Source organism: Netta rufina (genome assembly GCF_964035555.1).
Source record: "Netta rufina genome assembly, chromosome: 2".
NCBI classification, from domain to species: domain Eukaryota; kingdom Metazoa; phylum Chordata; class Aves; order Anseriformes; family Anatidae; genus Netta; species Netta rufina.
In genome coordinates, this window is record NC_140124.1 from 146,031,933 (window position 1) to 146,054,654 (window position 22,722).

At 43.2% G+C, this 22,722-nt stretch overlaps 1 protein-coding gene across 1 annotated transcript in view; it reads right to left on the minus strand.

Annotated features, from left to right (window-relative positions):
* SNTB1 (syntrophin beta 1) overlaps positions 1–22,722 on the minus strand; it is a 115,670-nt gene that overhangs the window by 36,519 nt on the left and 56,429 nt on the right. Inside the window, exons 2-3 of the mRNA XM_084307005.1 lie at positions 20,772–20,988; positions 4,310–4,517 (exon numbers count right to left, since the gene is read on the minus strand). Of these exons, the coding sequence (XP_084163131.1) occupies positions 4,310–4,517; positions 20,772–20,988 (425 nt within the window). The remainder of the gene's footprint in view (positions 1–4,309; positions 4,518–20,771; positions 20,989–22,722) is intronic.

The following is a 22,722-nucleotide window of genomic DNA, read 5'->3' on the forward strand; positions in this document are numbered from 1 at the left end:
GGAATTTTTCAGCCGCTTCTAATATTACCATTATAAAAGACAACTTGCAGCTACCCCTATTTTCAAGTTTCTCAAAGGAACCTTGAGACTATTTTAACAACCCCATTGTCTGCTAAGACATTTGACATTCAGAAAGGACAACGCTCTCCAGCCAGAGGAGTGCTTTTTCTTTTCGCCAAGTCTACATTTAAAGCATCCCTGGCACTGCAAGAACACTGAGAGACACAGAAGTGGGGGGTTCACTTCTGTTCTTGGTGTGTTTCTTTTTTTTTTTTGTGTGTGTGTGTGTGTGTATTTTTTTTTGTATTTTTTTTAATGACCTAGCTAGAACACTGGCACCTCATTCCAGCTTCAGTGCTTGTGTGGCTGATTGCTGAATTGGAAAAAGCAGCCTTTGCAAAAACACTTCTGCCAGAACAGCCTTGCTGTGCTCGCATTAAAGAAGCAAAAACGGACATAAAACTTGCCATTAGCATCTCAGTCTATTGGAGCTGACATTACAAATTAATAAAATAAACTAACATTTCCTTGATATTTTGACTCGATATTTTGACAGTAGGTGGATAAGTGTGACAAGAAAAGCAATGATGCTTGTTTCAGCCCCCCTATAATCCACAGGATGTGCAGAACTATTAAAAAATGGGGAAAAAAGAGGTGGAAAAGACATTTCTAAGAGGATCAAAAGGATTGCTGGAAAGAAGAGGGACAATTAACATGTACATGGAAAAGCTCCTCAGTTAGGATTACATTACTTCTTTTTTGTGTCTGGTCACTGGAAGTGTCTTTACAGGGAACCTTAAAAAAAAAGAGCCTGGAAAGATTAAAAGCCACAGGCAGCTGTTCCCCCCCATTTGTATATTAGTTAATCCCACAGGTCTTGCTGAATTTCCAAAGAAATACAAGAAATAAAAGATTGTGGAGAGCACATGCACTTCATTATAAACTGGCACTTGACATTTCTGTTAGTCGCAGGCAAGTTTTAGGATGCTGGTAACTAACCTAACTCCCTAATCCTTGGCTGGCTTCAGAAACCCTTCCCATGAGGTCAAGGATAGGACAAGGTGAGCGTCTTAATAAAACAGGGCATTTGGCATCTCTAATGATTGCTTCTGGCTGTTTTTCTCCTTCCCTACGATAAAGCAACAGTGAAGGTTTGCTTTCTTAATGTGATCCGTGGCTTTTTGCTTTACCTGCTGACGGACTCATTGTGTGCACCCTGGGGAAAAGCCAGGGAGCTCTGAAGGTGGACCTGCAGGACAGAGGTTTCATGCTGAAGACTGCAAATTTAGGGCAGTCTTCACAGGGAAGTTCACTGAAGGCAGAAGAAGCCTGTTAGCATGCGATCGCATAGTACCTTAGATAACCTACTATTTATTTCAATGTTACCCACCTGAGGGAGGCTCAGCTAATGAATCTATTTTTGTAGTAACGTAAAGGTTGAAGTTCAGAGCTAAGTTTAGAGCGGAGACATATAAAAAATGTCAAACCAGGAAATAGTTTAATGAAAGCAGAGACTAATCACAGCAAATTACGGTGAAATTTCTATGGGATTGCATTTTGCATTCCCCAAACAGCCAAAGGAATTCATCTCTGTCAGCGTCACTCCATTTTGCTGCGGATTCACTGTACAGATAAGCTATGGAAGTAACATAATGCGATGCCATAAAAGCTGCCTTAAAAGTTACAGCCTAAGATGTTTTCCAAAGTGGAGTTCAGATTTCTTCCCACTGCAGTCCGTGGAAAAATGGCAAGATATGCCACAAAATACCATACAAAAATAATTAATGATGGCATTAGGAGGAATACAAGGCACATGTGGCTGCTAATACTGAGGTCCCTTTCCCCCAGGGCTTTGCTTTCTAAGCTCCAACATTTAAAAACCAACCAGGAGTGCCTGTAGTAGGAAAGTTCACTCCGGGAGAAGAAAGCTGGTATTCCTGGTCTGCTTCCAACAGTCCCCGGAGAATTTAATCTCTCCTCACTGGCTATCCCAGGTTTTGCACAGGGAGTGTCTAGGAAATGCCCTGTGGTCAGCACCTAGCCTGGCTGACTCCAACACCTCCTCTGAAACAGCATCTACAGAGCTTTCACCCTCCTCTTCCACCCTGCAGGTTATCTGCCTTAAATCCAGCATTTACAGAAACAAAATAAAAAGTAACAAAATAAAAGCCATTTAACTTAGCTTTTACCATATGTAGTGATTTTCTCTGCTTTTTAACTGGTCTCCCAAATAAGAAGAAGCTGGGAACTTTTGACCTCACTGCGTTACTATTGCAAAGCCCTGGATGGTTAGTATGGTTAAAAAAACATGTTGACATTTGGTTACAATGCTGTTAGAGATCTCCCAAGGCTAATGCTTGATGACAGCCATTGTAAATACTCTGGAATGCGCACAGAACCACAACTTGGTCCTATTAAAGGCAACATGCGTTTCACCGCTAATTCAGCAGGATCTTGAACTGGCCCATGCCCAATAACATGAACTATGACTGCAGTCCGCAAGGCAAAAAGAAGAGGGGAAAGATGCGTGTGAATGGGATAATGTGTAGTAACTGCCATGAAGAAAACAGGTTAAGGGTACATCCCTCTTTGCATGAAGAAACATTACTTTCAGCATTATGAGAATAGAAATCTTGCATAGGTTTAAAACACTGCGATGCATTTCTACATTTTCAGCCAAAAGACTTTTCATGCCAAAGAACGGATTCAGCATTAACTGGAGGCATCACCGACCCATCAGTGGAAGAGGTGGCACACAGCAGCTGTTTCGTGCCCTGTGCCATGCACAGCACTCACTTCTATTTCCAATCCAGGGGTCCCATTTGTGGCCCTGCTGCTAAGCTTCCACAGCTCCCTGACCCCACAACCAAGCGCTGTCGATCACACTTCATAACAGGGAAATTCACAAACAAGAAGCATGCTGTGCATCTGCTTAAATGATCTGTTGATCACTTGATGATGATTAGTTTATTAAGTATAAAGTATATCTGATCTGCTACGCAGCAGTCAGTGTTTCAGAAAAGAGGATTTGGAAACAGAAAAGGACTCGTACATTCAACTTTTCATAACTTTATAGAAAGTACACAATATGAAAGCAAGTTTAAACATCCCATAGCTGCCTAGTTTACTACTACGAAAATTTACTTATGGAGCCTTCTGTGTTTTAACAAAGATTTCATGCTCCCTACAACACTAAGCCACAGCGTTGTGCTGTTTTCCACACAGCAAGCTTGTCTGGGGGGACAGGAAAATGTAAAAAATCTGTCTGCAAAGTTCTGTGATCTTTACCTTGTTACATGTAGTATGGATTGACTCACCTTTCCCTAAAAAAAAAGGGTGTCCTCTTAAAGGATACTATTTGGTAGCTGTGCCTGTGGCTCCTTTATTTCCACCTACAAAATTCCAGGTAACGCTAATGGGTACAATGTTTTTTTCAGCTTTCTGCACCTGTGTTAGAAGCATAGGTTGCAAGGACAGTTTGTAGCAGTGACTTTTTTTGCATGTACCCCAGCTGGAGAGAATTAGATGCTCTGAAGGGCCACCCAAGTAACATCTGGATGGGAGGCATGTCTGGGCACAATGTGAATGCTGTTACAGGAGCACCACACGTATCAGTTGGTGCAGTGCCAAAGACAATTCCTGATTTAAAAGTACTGATTTAAAACCAGATGATCTCATCCTGATACCATCCCTGTGCTTTTATGGGTCTGCGTTCCACAGGTCACTAAATGCCAAGCTACTCTCAAACCGGGCACCAGCTCTCCTCTGTGGGCAAAAAATATTTTGAGACTCAAACTGTGCAAGACGTGGGGACAGAGCTGCAGCCTCCAGCTCTGCCTTCCAGATCAGCCACCTCATGCTCCAGACCATGGCTAACTCTTGCAAGCCAGGAAGAGCAGAGGGATGACAGACCAAGTATCTGGCTACTTCCCAGGCCAGGAGTAGAAAGGAGACTAAGGCAGACTGTATCGTATACAGGAGACATAGTGGCAGCAGGGAGTTTGAGGCTGGTGTCAGTTTTTGTGACTCACGTCCCACACTTGAACTTGAGAGGTCATGAGACTTTTGATAACCCAGGAAAGCCTTTGCTACTTGGTATACTGAAGTGAAGACTCAGGGGACCTTCCAGTCACATTAAAAAAAAAAAAAAAGAAAGAAAGAAATTTGACACATTAGGAAAAGAAAGGTCTTCAAGGAAAGCTATATAAGAAATAAAAATAATAATAATTAAAAGGAAAAAAAAAAGAACAGAATCTCAGACAGCAAGAAAGAGAAAGCTTAGAAATAAAAACAAGAATGTTTGCATTACCTTTTCTGCAAGCCAGCCTAGATGCCTAATCTCTCGACTTCCAGCAATCCCTGTTTTACCCAGCTGGTCTCTGACCTCTGCAATCACCCTGGGGATGAGATCATTGACACTGGAGTGGATGGCATTGAACCAGGCCTGGGCTGTAGCTGAATCCTTACTCCTGAGAACCACGGTGTGCTTGGCATCAGGTGAATGAACTTCAATAAGTCTAGAAAAATGGGGGGGGAAAAACATTACGTTCACTCATGTACAGTTAGGTGACTGAAGTTATTACCTCACTTACTGTTAGCTATCAGTTACACAGAAGGATACTAGTATCAAGACCTGGCACTAAAGACTTACCTTTGCAACACCCAGATCTAGTGAGATCCACCTAACCGGAGCCAGGTCTGAACTGTAAATTACTGATCTTTGAGAAGGGGCTGATCTGACCCCACATCTAACATGTCAATAGGAGTTTCAAATATAAAGGCAAGAGGAGCGTTCACCCATAACTTTAAAAGATAACAAGGAAGTTTTCCCCTGGGGCTGCCCCTTCCTTCTCAGCATGACCCGAGGCTTTGCACCCTGGCAGGGCAACCACCAAGAACCACAAGGACGATGACTGCAGAGAAGCTGGGGATAAGCTGCTACCTTCTTTGGCTGTATGTCACAGCACGCCCAGAGTTTCTCAATCTGCTTACTTCATACATACAGAGCTAAGTGAAGAAAAAAAATCCCTAACCCTAAATGAAGGCATTTTCTTAGGACTGCCCTGTGGTTTCAGTGACACCATAAAGCAGAACCAGAAGCCTGGTATAATTGGCCTTCCCCAGGAGCAACAAATTTCCCAAACGCTCCATTTAGGTCCTGCTAACAGCAGTGGCAAGAAAGTGCTAACCCCAACCGTGTGATTACTGCTGACAAGCATCTTTTACGGTTTTCCAAACTCCTGTAGGGAGGTGTTTTTTCCCCAAAAAACACATTTACTAGACCATCTCATGGGCTTTTACCCCACAACTGTGTGTTTGAAAGCTCATCTGAACACAGCTTCCAGAAAAACGAATCCTGTCCATCATGGTCATGGGAACCATGCCAGCACCTTCGCTAACAACAAAAATGCTTTGAGAGACAGCTGCTGCTATTTCAGCACTGCTCTCAGAGAGGTTATTAGTTATTAGCGGGGCTTTGTGTGCTCTTTGTAGCTTTGTGGATCACTGTTACTTGAACGTTTGCTAAATAACTAAATAATAGTCTGGTTTATCATTAGGTAGTGATTATAAAACCAAGCTCTGGTCAATGCCCATCACTCAACTCCACATCACACTGGTGTTTTTTCATTGTAAACGCACAGTGGCTTCCCCTGAACGTTACCCACATGAATTCAACCTCAGATTTGAGCCTCAGTCTCTACTTCTGTCTCATGTACTGCTGCCTGATCTCTGAGACACATGTCTCCTTTCTGTATCAGAAAAGTAATTAGTTCAGTGGGATTTATTCAGGTTGAGGTTCAAGACAGTGCTGTAATCCAACTATTTGTTATGCAATTACAAAATCCTGCAATTTGGAGCTTAACAAACAATTAAAGAGTTTTTAATTAATTGATTAAGAGAGAGCAGAATCCAGAACAGAAGGCGACTCAATCTGTGTAGCTCTCTGGGGCTACGAGGATGAGGGCTGCTGGTCTCTTGTTTGTCCATTTTCGGAAGGGGAGGTCTCCAAGTAGACACCGCTCTAAAGATAGAAAAGGTCATGATTTTCCAAACTAAGCAGCTGAACTGTTGAGGGTTCTAAATCACTGCTTACATAGTTCAAAAAGTGGGCTGATTTTTCAGAAAGCACTGAGCCAACACAACAGTGCACTTTGCTCGGTAAAGTCATCGGAACTCAGCACTTTCTGAAAATAAAGGCTCTTATGTAGCCGCTCCAGCAGGCACTGAAGAGTCAACCTCAGGTACCAAAAGGAAAATGCCTTGTTGGATGATGCAGATCTGGCGAATAAAAAAATTATGTTTGCAGATTAGCATTTTCCTAATCAATTTTTCTTTTTTCCTTTCCTTTCCTTTCCTTTCCTTTCCTTTCCTTTCCTTTCCTTTCCTTTCCTTTCCTTTCCTTTCCTTTCCTTTCCTTTCCTTTCCTTTCCTTTCCTTTCCTTTCCTTTCCTTTCCTTTCCTTTCCTTTCCTTTCCTTTCCTTTCCTTTCCTTTCCTTTCCTTTCCTTTCCTTTCCTTTCCTTTCCTTTCCTTTCCTTTCCTTTCCTTTTGAAACTGTATGAAAAAACATCTCCCCGACAGTTATGTCTGATGGTTGTTGAGATCTCAGCCACCACACCTTGGTTTTTCTGCTCATCAGAAACACCGTTGGCCCAGGAAACCCTAGGAACTTGGGTTTGAGCTTGCACTTGCAGGCAGCTCAGCAATGGCAACAAACTACATAGACCTGCACATTGTGGTAATTGTTGCTTACTACTTATGGAGAACTTTTTGGCACAAGATCTCAAAACATTTCACAAATGCCAGTGACAGCGTCCCTGTTTCACCACAGGAAAAGCACCCAGAAAAGCATCCAGAGGAGGCAGGGAACAGCACTCGTTTTTTTCTACACTCTGCCTCTCGTTTTAATGCTTCTTTTAAAGAGAAAAAAATACCTGGTATGTATTGTGGCAGTCCTGGAAAATGTTAGTGCACTGTCTGGATTTTGTGAAACAATGCTTTTTACAAAGCTTGTGGTTCCTGTAAGAAAATTCCCACCTCTAAGTCACCGCCTATCATACTGGAAACAGAGCAGCGAACAAGTACTATAAAGACAGAAGAATGTGCCTCTTCTGCAGCTGCAAAAGAATAGCAAGCTTGTGCCATTTCTTTTTAAGTTAGATTTTTAAACCTTTGTTTTTTTAACCTTTGGTTTAAAAATAAAATTATTGAGAGCTGTAAGAGCTTCCAAATGGCAACTTGCTCCCCTACAATTTGGAATACACTAAAGTCTTACTTACAGCAAGTGGATGCAAACAAGTATTTTGCTACTTGGGCTTTCATCAGTGTATTTCCCTTGATAGTGACTATTCAGGTATTTCTGCGATAGTTCTGTCCCCTAAAATAATGAACATTTAGACAGCTCTTCACACTTCTTTAATTGAGTCAAAACTATGAAGTGCTATTTCAGTTTGAGAACCCATAATGTATTGTAATCTATATATGTTGTATTGATATCAATTTATATATTCTAATACAGACACACACACACACATACAGCATCATGCTTGCAAGAATACTTGAACTATCGTCTGTCAGTGACTTCACGTGGGGTTATTTTGGGCACTGCTTGCCAGTGATCAAGGTTTGATGCTGATACACTACCAGCTTCAGACAAACTACCTTGTTGCCTTAGCTGAGAGACAGGAAGATGGGACAACACGTGCTGCACTTACCCAAAGTGACTGCAGACAGGAATAAACGCTGTACTGACAGCACTGAAACTCAATCTTTTTATCTTCCACAGTGGTCCATTCCCCAGAAATATGTCTGCAAGTGTCATTTGTGTGCAGGTTGTTAGACAGGGTGTCTTGTTTTATTCATTCAGTAAGGGTGAAAGTCTAAACCCTCAGCTGCCTGAACTCTGCTACTACTTGCTATGAGATCTAAACTACCTTTAAGAAGCCGTCCTTACAGATTTCCCCTAAAAATCCAGAACTCCCATCTCTGCACCCACTTGATGGAGATCCTAGCAGAAACTTCTCTTACCATCTTCCTGGAAACCCAGGGGATCCTACTGCAATCACACGCCAAAAGCACTACGTCCCTATAAACTCTTCTATTTTCTGCCTTTCGGTCTATTCTGCTTTGATTCACCAGTCCATTTGGATGATGCTTTTCATTTAACAGCTGACTGATGGCATTTCCATATTTTGTGAAAAGCAAAAAAATACCATTGACCTTAGTAAACTCCAACTCTAAAGTACTTAAATGTTTCCAAGCAGTCCAGCCATTGTGGCTTTGATTTGTTCCTTGGCTAAACTGACCACCTCTTACTGACTTCTGTTTATCTGCAGTTCAGTGATAAAGTTCCCTTAATTCCCCGCTGAATTGAAATATTTAGGGCAATGCCACAGCTGTGTTTATTCTCACACTCCACCACAGTTATGTAAATACTGCATATGGAGCTGTTTCTGATAAAGCCCATACCAACCCAAAGGAATTATATGTTAGCTCTAGATGGCTGCCAAGATGCGCGGCATCTCTCCAGCTTGGCAATGCATATGAATGATATCACATTTTCTCAGAGATCATTTGGCAAACCTCGTAATAAAAGAGTAATTTTCTCTCTCCTTCTCAAAGAGTTTCTCTGAGCGGAGGAGCATTTCCAGCATCCCATTTTCCACCCACAGAACATGGGGGTGACACAAAACTCAGTGCCTCCAAACGCTGTAACCTTGCAAGTATGAGCCCAAACCTCTCTCTGCCTCACTGCATCCAGAGCTTTTACTTTCCCGTGGATCAGAAGAAGTTGAAAGCAAATGTTTGATAGCCCATATTCATTCCACATTTGATAAGGCCTCTGTGTAGGAGCATTCATTATCTCAGAAATACCTTTTATCAAATCTCTTGAAAGCACTTCTCCCACCACCGTTGGCTCAGGACCAACCCAGGCACTGCTTTACACTTTGTGCCTTTTCCTGGGTCAGATTATGTATTCGGTGACTGATTAAAGTGTGGAGTAAATCCCTTGAAGTTAATGATAAGCTGGAGCCAGAGTTATTCAAGTCCATCATGCTACTTTGATTTTGTCCCAGCATAGCCAGGAACAAAACACTCTGCCATGGACTTTGCAAACTTAAAAAGAGATTGAGGGCAAAACTGCTCACGCCATTTCCCCTTCATTGTCTACACATGAAATGGTAGCAAGTAATTATGTTCGTTTCTGAGTGTATAAACATGGGAGGCTTTCCAGAATAAGGGGGGATTTAGTGAACACAATCAGAAATGACATTTAAATAACTGTAGCTTTTTATAAAATAATAATAAAAAAAACACAAACCATTAAGGTTTTTGTTTAATGCTACATGCAGCATCAAGAGACAAACCAGGAATAAAGTATGTAAAAATAAAGCAGTGGAAATATTGGGCCCAGTCTCCAAGGAAAATATTACACAGAGATAACATTAGGCGGTGCAATAAATTCCCCAGCCTACACTGAAGAAACCTGTGTTTGAGGCACCTAAATGTAGGTGAAAGTGATTTTACAAAGCAAGCACTATTTGGCAATGCAGCAGAAGTTTTCTGTGTGACAGTCTTTAGGTCCCCTCGCTGTCACGATTGTACTCACTGTCTCGAGAGCTACTTGCTGACTTTCACCTTAGTGCAGTTACTTTAAGTGTTGTTACTCATTCCTTGGGAGCTGGATTAGACTGAGGTCCATGCAGAGGGTGTGTATATCACTAACGAGCTGTCACAGTTGATTTCATTTCTTTTTGTTGCCAGCTGGGCTTTAATAAAAGGGCTTTCGATGGAGTTGTGCAGTATGCAAGTGAGGAAAGGACCTGCTGACATCACTGACATGCAGAGCACATCATGGGCTGCCTTCTCTACCCAGAACAAGTCTTTTAATATCTTTTAAATATATATGGACATTAAGAAGCAGAATTCTTTCCCTGCGTTGCATGAAAGACCTCTTATCTTTTTCCTTCTATTTTTTTTTCATATTCTTGTTACAATAGTACTGGTAATGCAGAAATGCCCAGTCCAGCCCTCTTCACAGAGGATTCTGCACCAAACAATGGCAAAAGTGCTGTTTCAAGGAGCAGTGGGGTCAGTTATTTGAAAAGAAAATAAATAAATAAATAAAATTAATAAAATAAAAGGGAATTAATAAAATAAGAAGGAATTATTTCAGAGGGACAGTAGGAGTTTGAGTTAACCTCAGAAAGATGCTGCTTAAAACTAAAGACCAGAAGGTGCTGTGATTGGTGGGGTAAATACACTGACCGCAGATCACTGAAGCATCTCTTTGATAGAAAAAGGGAAAAAATTGCTAGAAAAAAAAATTGTCTCAGTTGCAAACACTGCACCTCTAGTAAAGCCACAGCCAACCTCAAAGCTTGCTGCTTCTGCAGTTTGAGCTGAATCTGGTCAGAGTAAAGAGCAAGTGACGGTAGCTGATAATAGCGGTGAATGACCTGCAGGTTGAAACAGTTCAGGGGTGAAGGCAGACGGTCTCACTTTGCTGCCTAAGTAAGATATCAGGGACTTGGAGAAGAATTAGATGTCTTTTGAGAAAGAACAAAACTGTAATAGGACCCAGGGGAAGGAGTGGGACACGATCCACAAGGAGAGACGAAAACTACTACAGAGAGGGGAGGAATGAGCAGGGCTGCTGATGGATCTGCTCTGCCTTGCTGATGAGCTATCACGGGAGAAAAGTCTCGCTGGAAGAGACAAAGAGCAGGTGCACCCCAATCTAGCAGTATCTGCCTGAGTGTTTCATTCATTTATATGCCCACTTCTCAGCTTATATGAAAGAAACCTCGGGAATCACTGATTAGTTGCCAAGCGAAACAAAACAGTAGCCAGTCTGTTCAACAGCCATGATGACAAAACCCCAAATTCTCTCCCGAGAGCTGGGGAGAGAGCAACATCTGGGAGGCAGCATCCCTGTGATGCTGCTGGTCCCTTCCATGATGGCAGGCGGTGTCACCTCCTGGCACTCTCCCTGTGGCAGCACAGAGTTACTGAACTCATCTTCCCATTTAACAGACTCAGAGATCAGTGATGAGAAGAAGTAACAACTTCAGTGTAACTCTCTCTGATTCCTGCTACAGGGAAAAAAGGATTTTCAACAAGCAGAAACGTGTGTTAAAGCAGGAGTTGACAATAGGGCATTAAAATAGCTATGTCTGCGTGTACAACTTAAGCACTAAATCCCAGCCTCAGCACCTACTGACGCTGAGCTGGAGCACCTAAGCTAGCAGCCCATCATCAGAGGCTCCCAGTGCGGCTGTAATTTGCAATTTGCTGAGATACAAATGACTGCAGAAGGTGAGGGAGAGAGCAGTTGTGAATACACAAGCTGAAAATCCTGCTCGTTGGCTAACAGCGGGTCAGGCAAGACTGGGCTGTAAGACTGAAATGCACTTTGCCAACCCACTGATAAGGGGGCTGGGAAGGCCCAGCGCAGAGCACAGGGTAACAGCCAGGCAGGAAAAGGGGGCTCGATGTTTCTACCTGGCTACAAGCAGTACCACAAAGATGTCCTTGCGGGGACAAGGAGCATCGCAGGAAATCGAAACCCTCGTATATCAACTTCCTTTGTTTAGCAGATCTCGGGGCGTTAAAATTGCTCTCCAACATTATTTAGCTGCAGCTTGGATGTCAGCACTTACACACCTTACATACAGACACACACAGAACACGATTAACTGCTTGCCTTCTGCTGTCCTGCCCTGCAGCACTCACAAAGCTCTTCCTTTTCCTTTAGTTTGTGACATATTTCATTTGTGATTTGATTTTTCTCTTTTTTCCAACAGCGTTCACTAAGTCTACTGCAGTTTTCACTTTCTTGTTCATTGCTTCACCTTGCTAGTTAGCTACTTTCTCTATCACCTTTTCTAAATTTGTTCTCCTCCCATCCCACTACGTATTTCTCAAGGCAGTTTGCTCTCATTGTTCCCGCTCCCCTGATTCATTTCAGTGACTTTCCTCTTATTTCTGTTCCTCAGCTCAATCCTCTGCAGTGGAAGCTCATTGGAAAAACTCTTTTGACTTCTTCAAAATTACTCTCACTGAAACAGTGGCTGAAAAAAAAATAACATAAAACTCACCAGAATTGCTTTTTTTTTCTTTTTTTTTTTTTTTTTTCTCCACTATCTTCTCATCTAAGCATTTTCATGGAAAAGGAATATTTGGGTTAAAAGTTTATTAATCAAAATCTGTCTGAAAATCTTCTACCAGCTTCAGTTACTGCCACCTCCATACCACACACATCCTTTCCTGCCACCCACTCACCATGACACATTTTATTCCTGTCTTCAGGTCACATTCGGTCCCTCGCACAAAGACAGACACACTAAGTTTATCATGAACTTATAGATATTTTTTTCAGTAACATGTGCAAGAGTCTCTCACCCATTCCATTTGTGCTGGAGATGAGAATGACACCAGGATCTTGTCTGTCCAACAGAGAAGGATGGGAATAGAATAAAGCCCCATGTCATTATCTCAGGGGAAAAAACACGACTTGTTTTTTCATGAAAACAAGAGATGACTAATCCCAGACCTAAAGATTCACCAGGACCTGCAAACACTGAAAGTCTCTCACAACATACTGTACTGAGTTCTTCACTGATTTCTCAAACATACCACAGGGAAACTCATTGTGTGCCTAAATCCTGGCACGTACCCCCAGTAATTCAGTCCCTAGGACATCAGAAGGCTATTTTAACTATTTTAACAGAACAAAAATTAAACACAATTTGCAGGAAAACAACCCCAAACTACAGTAACTAAAAGTAAATGAACATCTGAAGTTCAAGTTGAACTGTCAATTTGGTTGTGTAAATGAATACCCTTGTGGTTGCCCTCCTGAAAATGGTCTTTGTCTTTCATTATTTTTTGTCAAAAAATTTAGCTGGTGATTGAACTCAAAAGCGACTGAAACTATATAGACTTCTATAGAAGGAGCACTCCTACAGAAGTGACTGGTGTAGATTTTCACAAATGATGGAAAATAACCGTTTGTAATAATGAAAAATAAAAATTAAAAAAATTACCCCTTCTGCCTAAAGACTTCAGAGCTCCAGCTCCGTTAGAAAATTGTCCCTAAGCAAGACAGATGACCACAGCTTTCAAAATACACCAGCAATTGCAGAACTGCCCAAAGAACAATGCAGATGATTGCAGGACCATCAGACAGCCCAGCCTGAAATAATTATTAAATCTAGCAGTTAATGACGTGCCACAAAATTCTGTAAGAAAAGAAGAACTACGCTCTTGGGTCTCTCATCTGAGATCCCTAACCCTGAATGCATTACCTCGGTACCAAGGAGGGTCCCACAGATGTGCAGCTCTCAGAGAGGACACTTTAATGTATTAAGGAGAAGTCCTTCCCTCACTCACTACCCAGCTACTCATCTGTCCCACCACTGCACTCTTATCACCCCTCTGCCCACACCCCAAACTCTTCTCTCACCTGTCCTCACAGTATAAAATGGGATGTTGTAAATGCATTTTAACTAAATCACCTAACTTCCCCCCATTTGAGAAGAGGGAACACTGGGTAAATCCCACGTACCTCCTACTTACTTGTCCCTTCCAGTAAACAGCAATTTGAGGGACAGATTGGCAGTATTATAAGGAAACCATAACATAACAAGAAACATCCAGCTTTACACAAAACGAGGATTTGGATCTGTAAGAGTAAAATAGTTTGGAGGTAAGGTTAAAAAACCAGGTTCACCTTGATCTGAAATTCCCTACCCTTTGTGGGCGACACTGTAAAGGGCCTCGCAGTGGCAGATTATCCTTCTGTAACGCACCGTGCACGCTGTGATTGCCTACTACAGCAGCGTGGCTTAAGCTTGAGGGCAGAGTCGACCAGAATTTCACCCTGATTATAGTCATTTTTTGTTCTTCTCTGGATTTGAATTAGATCCTTTCAAGTTGCTTTACTTTAATGTTGGATTGTTGATTTCTTCCCTAGCTTAACATTAATCTAAACAGATGATAAACACGGCCCACCAAGGAAAAAATAAAACAGTTACAAAAATTCTTGATATAAATCACGACTTGGACTCTTGCAGGCTCAATGACTTCTTCAAAGGACTTATTGATATTCAAATAGCAAAACATGTCTGTACCAATAATGATAATTAAGTGCTACATGCCTTTCATCCAACGATCTCAAGCTGTAGCTCTCAACAACACTGTGAATTGAGTATGCTCTCTCAATTTCACAGAGTTTTTGTCTGAAGTCAGAGAGCAGCTCAGTAAGAGCATAAGGAGCTACACCCAAATTACTTGCAGGGTGGGGGTGGATTTTTTATACTGGTTATGTGCCCATTACGGTATCTGTACCTTTCTCTCTCCCCCACACATATTAAGGTCCTTTCACTTTCCTTTGCCCACCTGGAACACATGGTAACAGCAAGAGGAAAAGGAGCCAAGTTTCCTAAACTAGAGGCCAATCCTGTTAAATATGTACTATCCATTAGGAAGGGAAGATTTCCACCTCCACAGGAAGCCCTGCAGAACCTCTGGTGTCTGCCTAGGGCTGAAGCAGCTCCCACAAGCTGCAGTGGTGTCGGCATGGTCATGAGAATTATAGGATCATTAGGGATGGGAAAAACCTCCAAGACCATCTGGCCCAACCACCCCCCTACCACCAATGTCACCACTGAACCATGTCCCTAAGCACCAGGCCCAACCTTTCCTTGAACACCCCCAGGGACGGTGACTCCACCACCTCCCTGGGCAACCCATCCCAGAGCCTGACTGCTCTTTCTGAGCAGAAATGTCTCCCCATTTCCAACCTGTCATTCATTTCCAACTAGTCCTATTGCTAGCTATCCGCGAGAAGAGGCAGAAATGGTTCAACACCTCCTTAGTCCTGGGTCCAGGACAGAGCACCTCACCCTTCTGCCAGTAACCAGCAGTCCCGTGTAGCGTTAGCCGTCCCTCGTTGAGTCCAGTGCTACCAAACTACCTCTTTGAGAGGGGGAGACAGAAAATAAAGTAAGATAAATGGGAACTGTGCTCCAGAAGAGCAGTAACTCAGAGCTACAGGCTGGGAGAGGAATGGTTGGAGAGCTGCCAGGCAGAGAAGGACCTGGGAGTGATGGTGGATAGTCGGCTGAATATGAGCCAGCAGTGTGCTCAGGTGGCCAAGAAGGCCAACGGCATCCTGGCTTGTATCAGGAACAGCGTGACCAGCAGGGCTAGGGAGGTGATCGTCCCCCTGTACTCAGCTCTGGTGAGGCCGCACCTCAAGTACTGTGTTCAGTTTTGGGCCCCTCGCTACAAGAAGGACATCGAGGTGCTTGAGCGGGTGCAGAGAAGGGCGACGAAGCTGGTGAGGGGCCTGGAGAACAAGTCCTACGAGGAGCGGCTGAGGGAGCTGGGCTTGTTCAGCCTGGAGAAGAGGAGGCTCAGGGGCGACCTTATCGCTCTTTTTAGGTACCTCAAGGGAGGCTGTAGCGAGGTGGGGGTTGGCCTGTTCTCCCACGTGCCTGGTGACAGGACGAGGGGGAATGGGCTTAAGTTGAGCCAGGGGAGTTTTAGGTTAGATGTTAGGAAGAACTTCTTCACTGAAAGGGTTGTTAGACATTGGAACAGGCTGCCCAGGGAAGTGGTGGAGTCACCATCCCTGGAAGTCTTCAAAAGATGTTTAGATGTAGAGCTTAGGGATATGGTTTAGTGGAGGGCTGTTAGCGTTAGGTTGGAGGTTGGACTCGATGACCTTGAGGTCTCTTCCAACCTAGAAAATTCTGTGATTCTGTGAACTCACTCCCTGTACCATGCTCACTCTTCCTGGTCACTCTGACTTGGGGCATCGACTCCTTTGTTAGCAGGAAGCAAACACAGGCTGCAAAGCTGCACACCTCCATCACACTGCTCTTCAAAGAGAAGCCAGCCTTATTTTGCACGCTGGTGGCTGCATGTGCCTGACAACACCAAAGCATGGTCGTGTTTCTCAGGCAGGAGGCAGGCAGGGTGGAGACACGAGCCACCCCATGTCCTGACTCTTCTGTGCTGCCTCCCCGCCCTACCTGGCTGCCTGCAAATCGTACAGGCACAGTCTTGAAGAGCTGCTGGAATTAAAAAGTTCAAGGTCTTTTAGTTCCTTCCTGTAACCCTGCTGAAGTACTATAGCTGTACTTTAGATCAGCAGTGAAATTGAGTCCTGGAAGTGTGGCAGGTCCCAAACTATTCACACTCATCTTCTGCAGTTTTACTGAACAGGCACGGAATTTCTGCTTGTATTCCAGACACCACGAGTATAAATAACCATTCAGCCTCACAGCTAAAAATGCATTGGAAAAACATTCAAGAAATCCATTTTTAGACAGTTCTGTCCTATGCTAGTGCCACAGCTCCCTGACTTCTACTTCAAGATGCTTGTATCTTTATTTCATTTTTGCATTCTCCTGCTTATGTTTGTAAGCAGCATTTGTGATTCAAGCTTTTGGTGCAAGGACTGGTTTTTACTATGTCATATTAAATCTGGTTGAAACTAAGTTTTTATTTTTAAAAAAATCACCTTTTGTTTTCATTCCTTACTGCAACAACAGTAAATATGTCCAAATTCACCAGAATTTGTTTTATATTTAAGATTTTGAAATTTCAGAATCACTCAGGGATACTTCTGCTCATGTTTACTTAACTCCTCCATAAATGTCACACCCAGTACAATTCAAAAGATCAAGTCTCACCGACTCCGATGCTGTGCAATACTGACAAGTTATTAAATAAAGTAAGAAAAGGGTTTTAAAAAGAACTTGTGCAAAAGGAACCAATTTGGGGAGCGCCATTTTTGCAAGAAATCTTGCAAACCCTTCAGTGAATCAGTACTTCACAATGCAAAAAAATAAAATAAAATAATAATAATCAAAGCAATGAAGCAAATTAAGTCTACAGCTGCATTTACAGTAACCAGGTCTCAGTCTGTCTCACACCTCCCAGTCAGCCTGGGAAGCTCTGGTCATTCCCAGAAGAAGCTCAGTGCCCAGGATGAATGGATTCCAGCCCAATCTACCACCTTTAAATGTACCTGCTGGATTTTATCTTCTGATTATAATTCTCAGGCCAACCTTGAATGGGCACCAGATAAGAATACTTCCTCATCGGTTTCTCTGAGTGTCCTCGGTGTCATTCTGCTGGCTGAAGTCTCTGAACTGCATCTGTGCTTGCCCAAGTGCTGCCACACACCGCAGGGTGAGCCTGGCAGCCCGTGTCGTACTGCTGCAGGACTGTCCTGTGCTCACTCCTCCTACCTTCAAAACCAGACCGACCTTCTCCCATCAAAGGGCTAAATCTTGCTGGTGGGTAAGACGATGAAAAATTCAATCCTAAGACTGGATCCCTGCTGAAGTTCTCTTTTGGGATCACACTGCTTCGGATTCCCATTGAATGTCATGGCTCTTTCATGGCAGTACTTTTGCACCAGGTCCCAAGCACAAATCGAACAGATTTCACCTCAGAAACTTAATTCGTGTTGTTTCCTCCTATTCCTTACCATCATCACCAAAAACTGCTGAAAAGCTTTGTGTCCTGCAGTAACATTTACAGCTTATTGGCGCTAGTAGCTGTGACCATTGCTGTATGTCCCTTCACCGGGGGGACACTCCCCTGTGCGTCCTGACATCAGCCATTAGTGCTGCCACCAAGGACACTTATCGGTGGAAACATGGGCAAACAACAGATATAAGAAGTAATTATTTTAACCGAGTTTATTCCAGCCTAAAATATAACCACAGTTCCTGTGGCTAGATGAGAATGGCACAGATGCAACTAAAATGTTCTGCATCTCTTCTCCTGTTGCCGTGTTTGTGCTGTTAAAAATATTTTCCTACACACTTGGGCTTGGCATTGGTTTGTACTACACAGTGCTTTCTCCTTGGTATCTTACAGCATTTTTAATCAGGTAACAGGGAAAACAATCCCTTATCTCACTGAGCCTGAGCTCTCACAGGCAGGTTAGGTGAAGGAGACATCAGAGAACTGCTGGCTCTAAAAGCACCAAATTTCACTCCTGCTCTGAAATAACAAGCTCACCAAACTGTTTGGGGGTCAACACAGACTTAGGATGCTCTTAACTGGGTTCAGTCTTAAGGGTGAAGAAATCCTACACAAGACTACCAGATCTAGTGGGAAAACCAGACATTTAACTTTCTCCATGCCTGTTCAACCCACATTTCTCCCCAGCTTTCTAAGAGCTGGAGATGATTCAGTGTCAAACAGGTATTTCCTTCCAAGTCTTTTAAAACCGGTGTCTTCTTATGCTGAAAGTTAAACCAGCTGAGCCTGGTCCCAAAATGCTGCTGTGCCTTGATTTCAGCTTTAACCTGTTCTGGAGAAACATCTGCACTAGAAAACTCGTGCTTTGACATGCTTTCTACGTCCATGTTTGGTCTCAGCCACCACTGTAAATGAGTTCAGATAGAGCCCAGGGAAGCCTTTTCATGGCCAGCATATGCTTTGGCAGCCTGCCAGTGGTGGTCTCCTAAAACCATTCAGCAAAGTGACACCATCTGTTGTTATAAGATCTGTGTGTGTCAGCTCACTGGGTTATAAAACAGAAGTGTCATAAGCATGTAAGGACACGGTTTGGTCTTTGCTGCGAACAAAGATCCAATTATTTTGGGGGGAATCGGATTACTATCCTGGGATATATTTCAGTGGGAAAGGTTCACTGCTTTACACAAGCTTTTCCACCGGGAAATACCAGTTCCAGTATTCAGAATTGTTCAAAACCCTGCTATCAGTAAAGACATGAATCAATGGGATACTCCTACCGTTTCACCGCAGCTAGGGTGATGGTGAAGTGCTGTTTGCTTGGATGGAAAAACCAGCTTAGACTGTACCCTGTGTTGGACTACAGTAAAAATCAGAAGTCACTCTTTCCACAGGAAATGACAGCAACACAAAATGAAAACCATGATAATAAGCAATATGACTCCCACGCGTTACTTCCTAGTTACACCTAAGAATGTACACGTTTGTAGCACGCTTTGAAAGAGCTAGCCCCATCACAGAATTACCATCAGCGTCTGCCCCTCTGAATCAGTCCTCCTGTCACTTAAATGACATTGAGGGTCCCAAGAGTGATAAAAGCTGAGAACTATGATACGGTCAAAAAAAGAGGAGAAAGATGCTAAAAGAATTATGTCAACATGTATAAAAGCACTGTAACATTGTGCTGATTCAAATAATATAATTTCCCTGTTATTTATCAGATACACTCCATGAAATGGAGAACCACAAACTCTCAGGCTAGTGATACAGCTGTCAAACCCTGACATCTTAAACTATATGTGAAAAAAGCTGCAGCGATCAACAAGCATCTTGGTACAAAACTGAGAAAGACTGCTAGTGGTAATCGCTGTTTCCAAATTGCACTTCTGTGGCGGTCAGTAACCACTTGGTGAGATGAAGAGTAGAAGCAAAGTAAACCAGTACTAAATAATAAAGCTGGGGGTAGCACAGAGAGAACCAAAAACCCTAAGAAGGTTTGAAAATATAAAAAAGAAAGGAAGGAAATTACACAGATACTGGTAAAGTTTCTGGATTGCAGTATAAGATAATACAGGGGAACCCATCCCTCCAAACCCCCTCCTGCTCACCCCTCTTCTCATTATTCTTGTCTGCAAAAGAAAATGTAATTTGTGCTCAGGCCTAAAGGTAAGGGCTGAGAATCAAAGGCATTCCACACAGCTTCCTGATAAGCCAGCGCACTGGAGAAAAACAAAAAGGCCATTATTTGGATGGAAGAATCAGTGTGTTTCTGACTTGACTGGTCCCTTTTCTATTAGCAGCTGTTAGAGCAGGGATCAGACAGTGCAGTGTGCTGGTGTGGTGCAGCTGTTCCACATATGTTATAAATAAGGGCTGGTAAGCTCATCCTATTTTTAACATTATGAAAAATAAAAAAAAAAAAAGAACAAGTCACAGAAATTCCCCATTAATGTCCTGAAAGTGGAACTTTTCTCCTATTCTTGACTTTAATATCCAGAACTGAATGGACAAAACAGGCCATTCTTAAAATAATATTTATTAAAAAAATAAAAGAAAATGCAGTTTAGTGGGATTACATGAGGCCAGTCTGGAATATGTAGACAATCAGTGTGTACAGTTCCCTTTCCTCCAAAAGAAGACATTCAGTCAGGGAACAAACAGAATCCTGAGCTTTTACTTCTAACAGAAATGTTGAATTTCCACTCTGAAGAGTTCATAGAATCACAGAACCACTAAGGCTGGGAAAGCCCTCCAAGATCATCTGGTCCAACCACCCCCCTACCACCAATGTCACCCACTAAACCATGTCCCCAAGCACCACGTCCAACCTCTCCTTGAACACCCCCAGGGACGGGGACTCCACCACCTCCCTGGGCAACCCATCCCAGTGCCTGACTGCTCTTTCTGAGCAGAAATGTCTCCTCATTTCCAGCCTGAACCTCCCCTGGCTCAATATGAAGCCATTCCCTCTAGTTCTATCACTGGTTACCTGTGAGAAGAGGCCGACCCCCAGCTCCCCACACCTTCCTTTCAGGTAGTCTAGCACAACCCAAAAGCTGACGTATCTCTATTTATCCAGAGCTGGGCACTCAATCCAGTGCCACGTGGCTCAGGCACAAGGACATGCCCTTCCCAAAGCAGTGCTCACTTGCCCCTTGCTGGCACCCCGTGTGTGACTATAGCCCATCACCAGCTCCTGCTCACTGACCCCACAAATGAAGAGGCCAACAACTATTCAACACAAAGTCCCAGCCCCAAGCTCACCTGTTTTCGGGGTCTGACACCATCATGTTGCGTGTCACGTAGCACATCTTGAGTGGTATCGTTTTCCTGTCCCGGTGGATGGAGAGCGAAAGCTGCGACAGGGGGTCAGCAGATGCACAACCCAACCGGGGAGACTCTGGGGGAGGCGTCTCCCACCCGATCTCCGAAACAGGGGAGCCTTTCTTCACATAGGGCGTTGCTTCCCTCATGTATTTCACTATAAAAAAATAAGGAAAAAGGAAAAAGAAAAGCAACAAGTAAGTGGACATTCAGTAGTTCCATCCGCTGTGAGCTCTTTGATCTGGCACCAACCCTCGGCACTGTTTGTTATTTCTACGTGTAGCATCACAGCATCGGAAGCTGTGCAAATACAGAAGGTCAAGATTTGACTGCAGCCCAACTCAGTACGGTACAATGAGCAAAATGGGGAAAAAAAAATCAGAATAGCAGAAATAAGAACATAAGGATACGTGGAGTTTAAGGCCAGGAGAGCCATCCGACCTCTGCTCAGAAGGCTATAACCCCCACGGAGCAATTCTCATGTACAGAAGCTGTGGGCTGGATGAGCTACAGGGAAGTTTTTTTTAGAAAGATACTCAATGAAGTGACAGTGAACCTATTATTCCCTTATCTAAACTGCTCCAGTGATACTCCCAGTGCATCTCACTCCTGGTTCACGCTTGTCAGCATCCTGCCACTGATCTCAGCAGCTGCTTCTGCTCGCTGGGAATCAGCTTCAGCTGATCTACTTGTACATACATTTGCGGAGTAAACACGAACCAATTCACCTATTAGCCTTCTCTTGAGGAAATAAAATTGAGTTCAAGCCTTTTGTGGTACTAGAGGGATCAGATTAGATCTGTTCTCAGCTTATTTTAAACTTTTTTTTTCAGTATGGGTAGGAAAAGTGAATGTAGTATTCCCTAACAAGCTTACTTGTGTTGTATATAATAATTAATACCTCTTTTATATTCAATATTCCCCTTGTTATGCAAGCTAATACTGTACAGTTTTTCCTATTTTTGAATTCTTTGGGGAGTTCCCGACCACTTTTGCTATCTGCTCACTCCAAAGCCCTTCTCAGTCCACACATGTCCCCTTTCTCAGTCCACTCATGTCCCCTTTCTCAGTGGTGACCCACACACCTGAGCCCACACCAGCTCTCTCGTTCAGAGCCTGGCAGAGCTCAACCAAGACCAGAGCTCACATCCAAGTGCCTTTTTTAAATGCATGCAGCCAACTTACACAGATGTGGCTGCCAAACCGACTGCTGTCATTTCATTATCCTCACAGCTCAAAGAGCAACGGGATGGGCTCAAAGGGCAGGAGCACCAGGAACTTATTTGTGGACCTGATAAAAATGCCTCGAGAGAGGATTTCAAGGGGATAGTGTAAATCATCATGTCAGCTCGTTTGAAGAGTGAATGATTTAATAACAAGAAGATGGGTGAATGACACAAGGGCATCGTGATGAGGGAGGTTGAATTAGGGAAAGCAGACTGAACTGTTTGGAGTTCAAAGTGAAAGCAGCGGAAATATTCAGAGTGGAGAAGAAGACTGGTGTTTCTGTCAAAACCACAGATAAGGTGGGTGTTTTCAACAGCAGTGTTTTTACGGCACTTCATAACAGCTTTACCAAGAGAGATGCCTGGGCAAAACTAGAGTGCGAGTCCTGGGAGCATCCTTCCTCTAAATCACCTCAGGGTACATCTTGTCACGGTGCACTCCCTCCTTCCTTTAAAGTCTGTTACCTTCAACGATACAGAACTCTGTGTTTAGCCGTTTTATCAGATATTCCTCTCTGACAAGGATCGTTTGTGATTTATCAGAAATGCTGTCCTACCTGGTTTGATTTCTTTGTCCCATACTATCCTGGTTTGAATGTCCTTTCTTTAATGCTCATAGAAACACTGTCATCAGATTCCATGGGGCTTCCAGAAACTTACTAAGG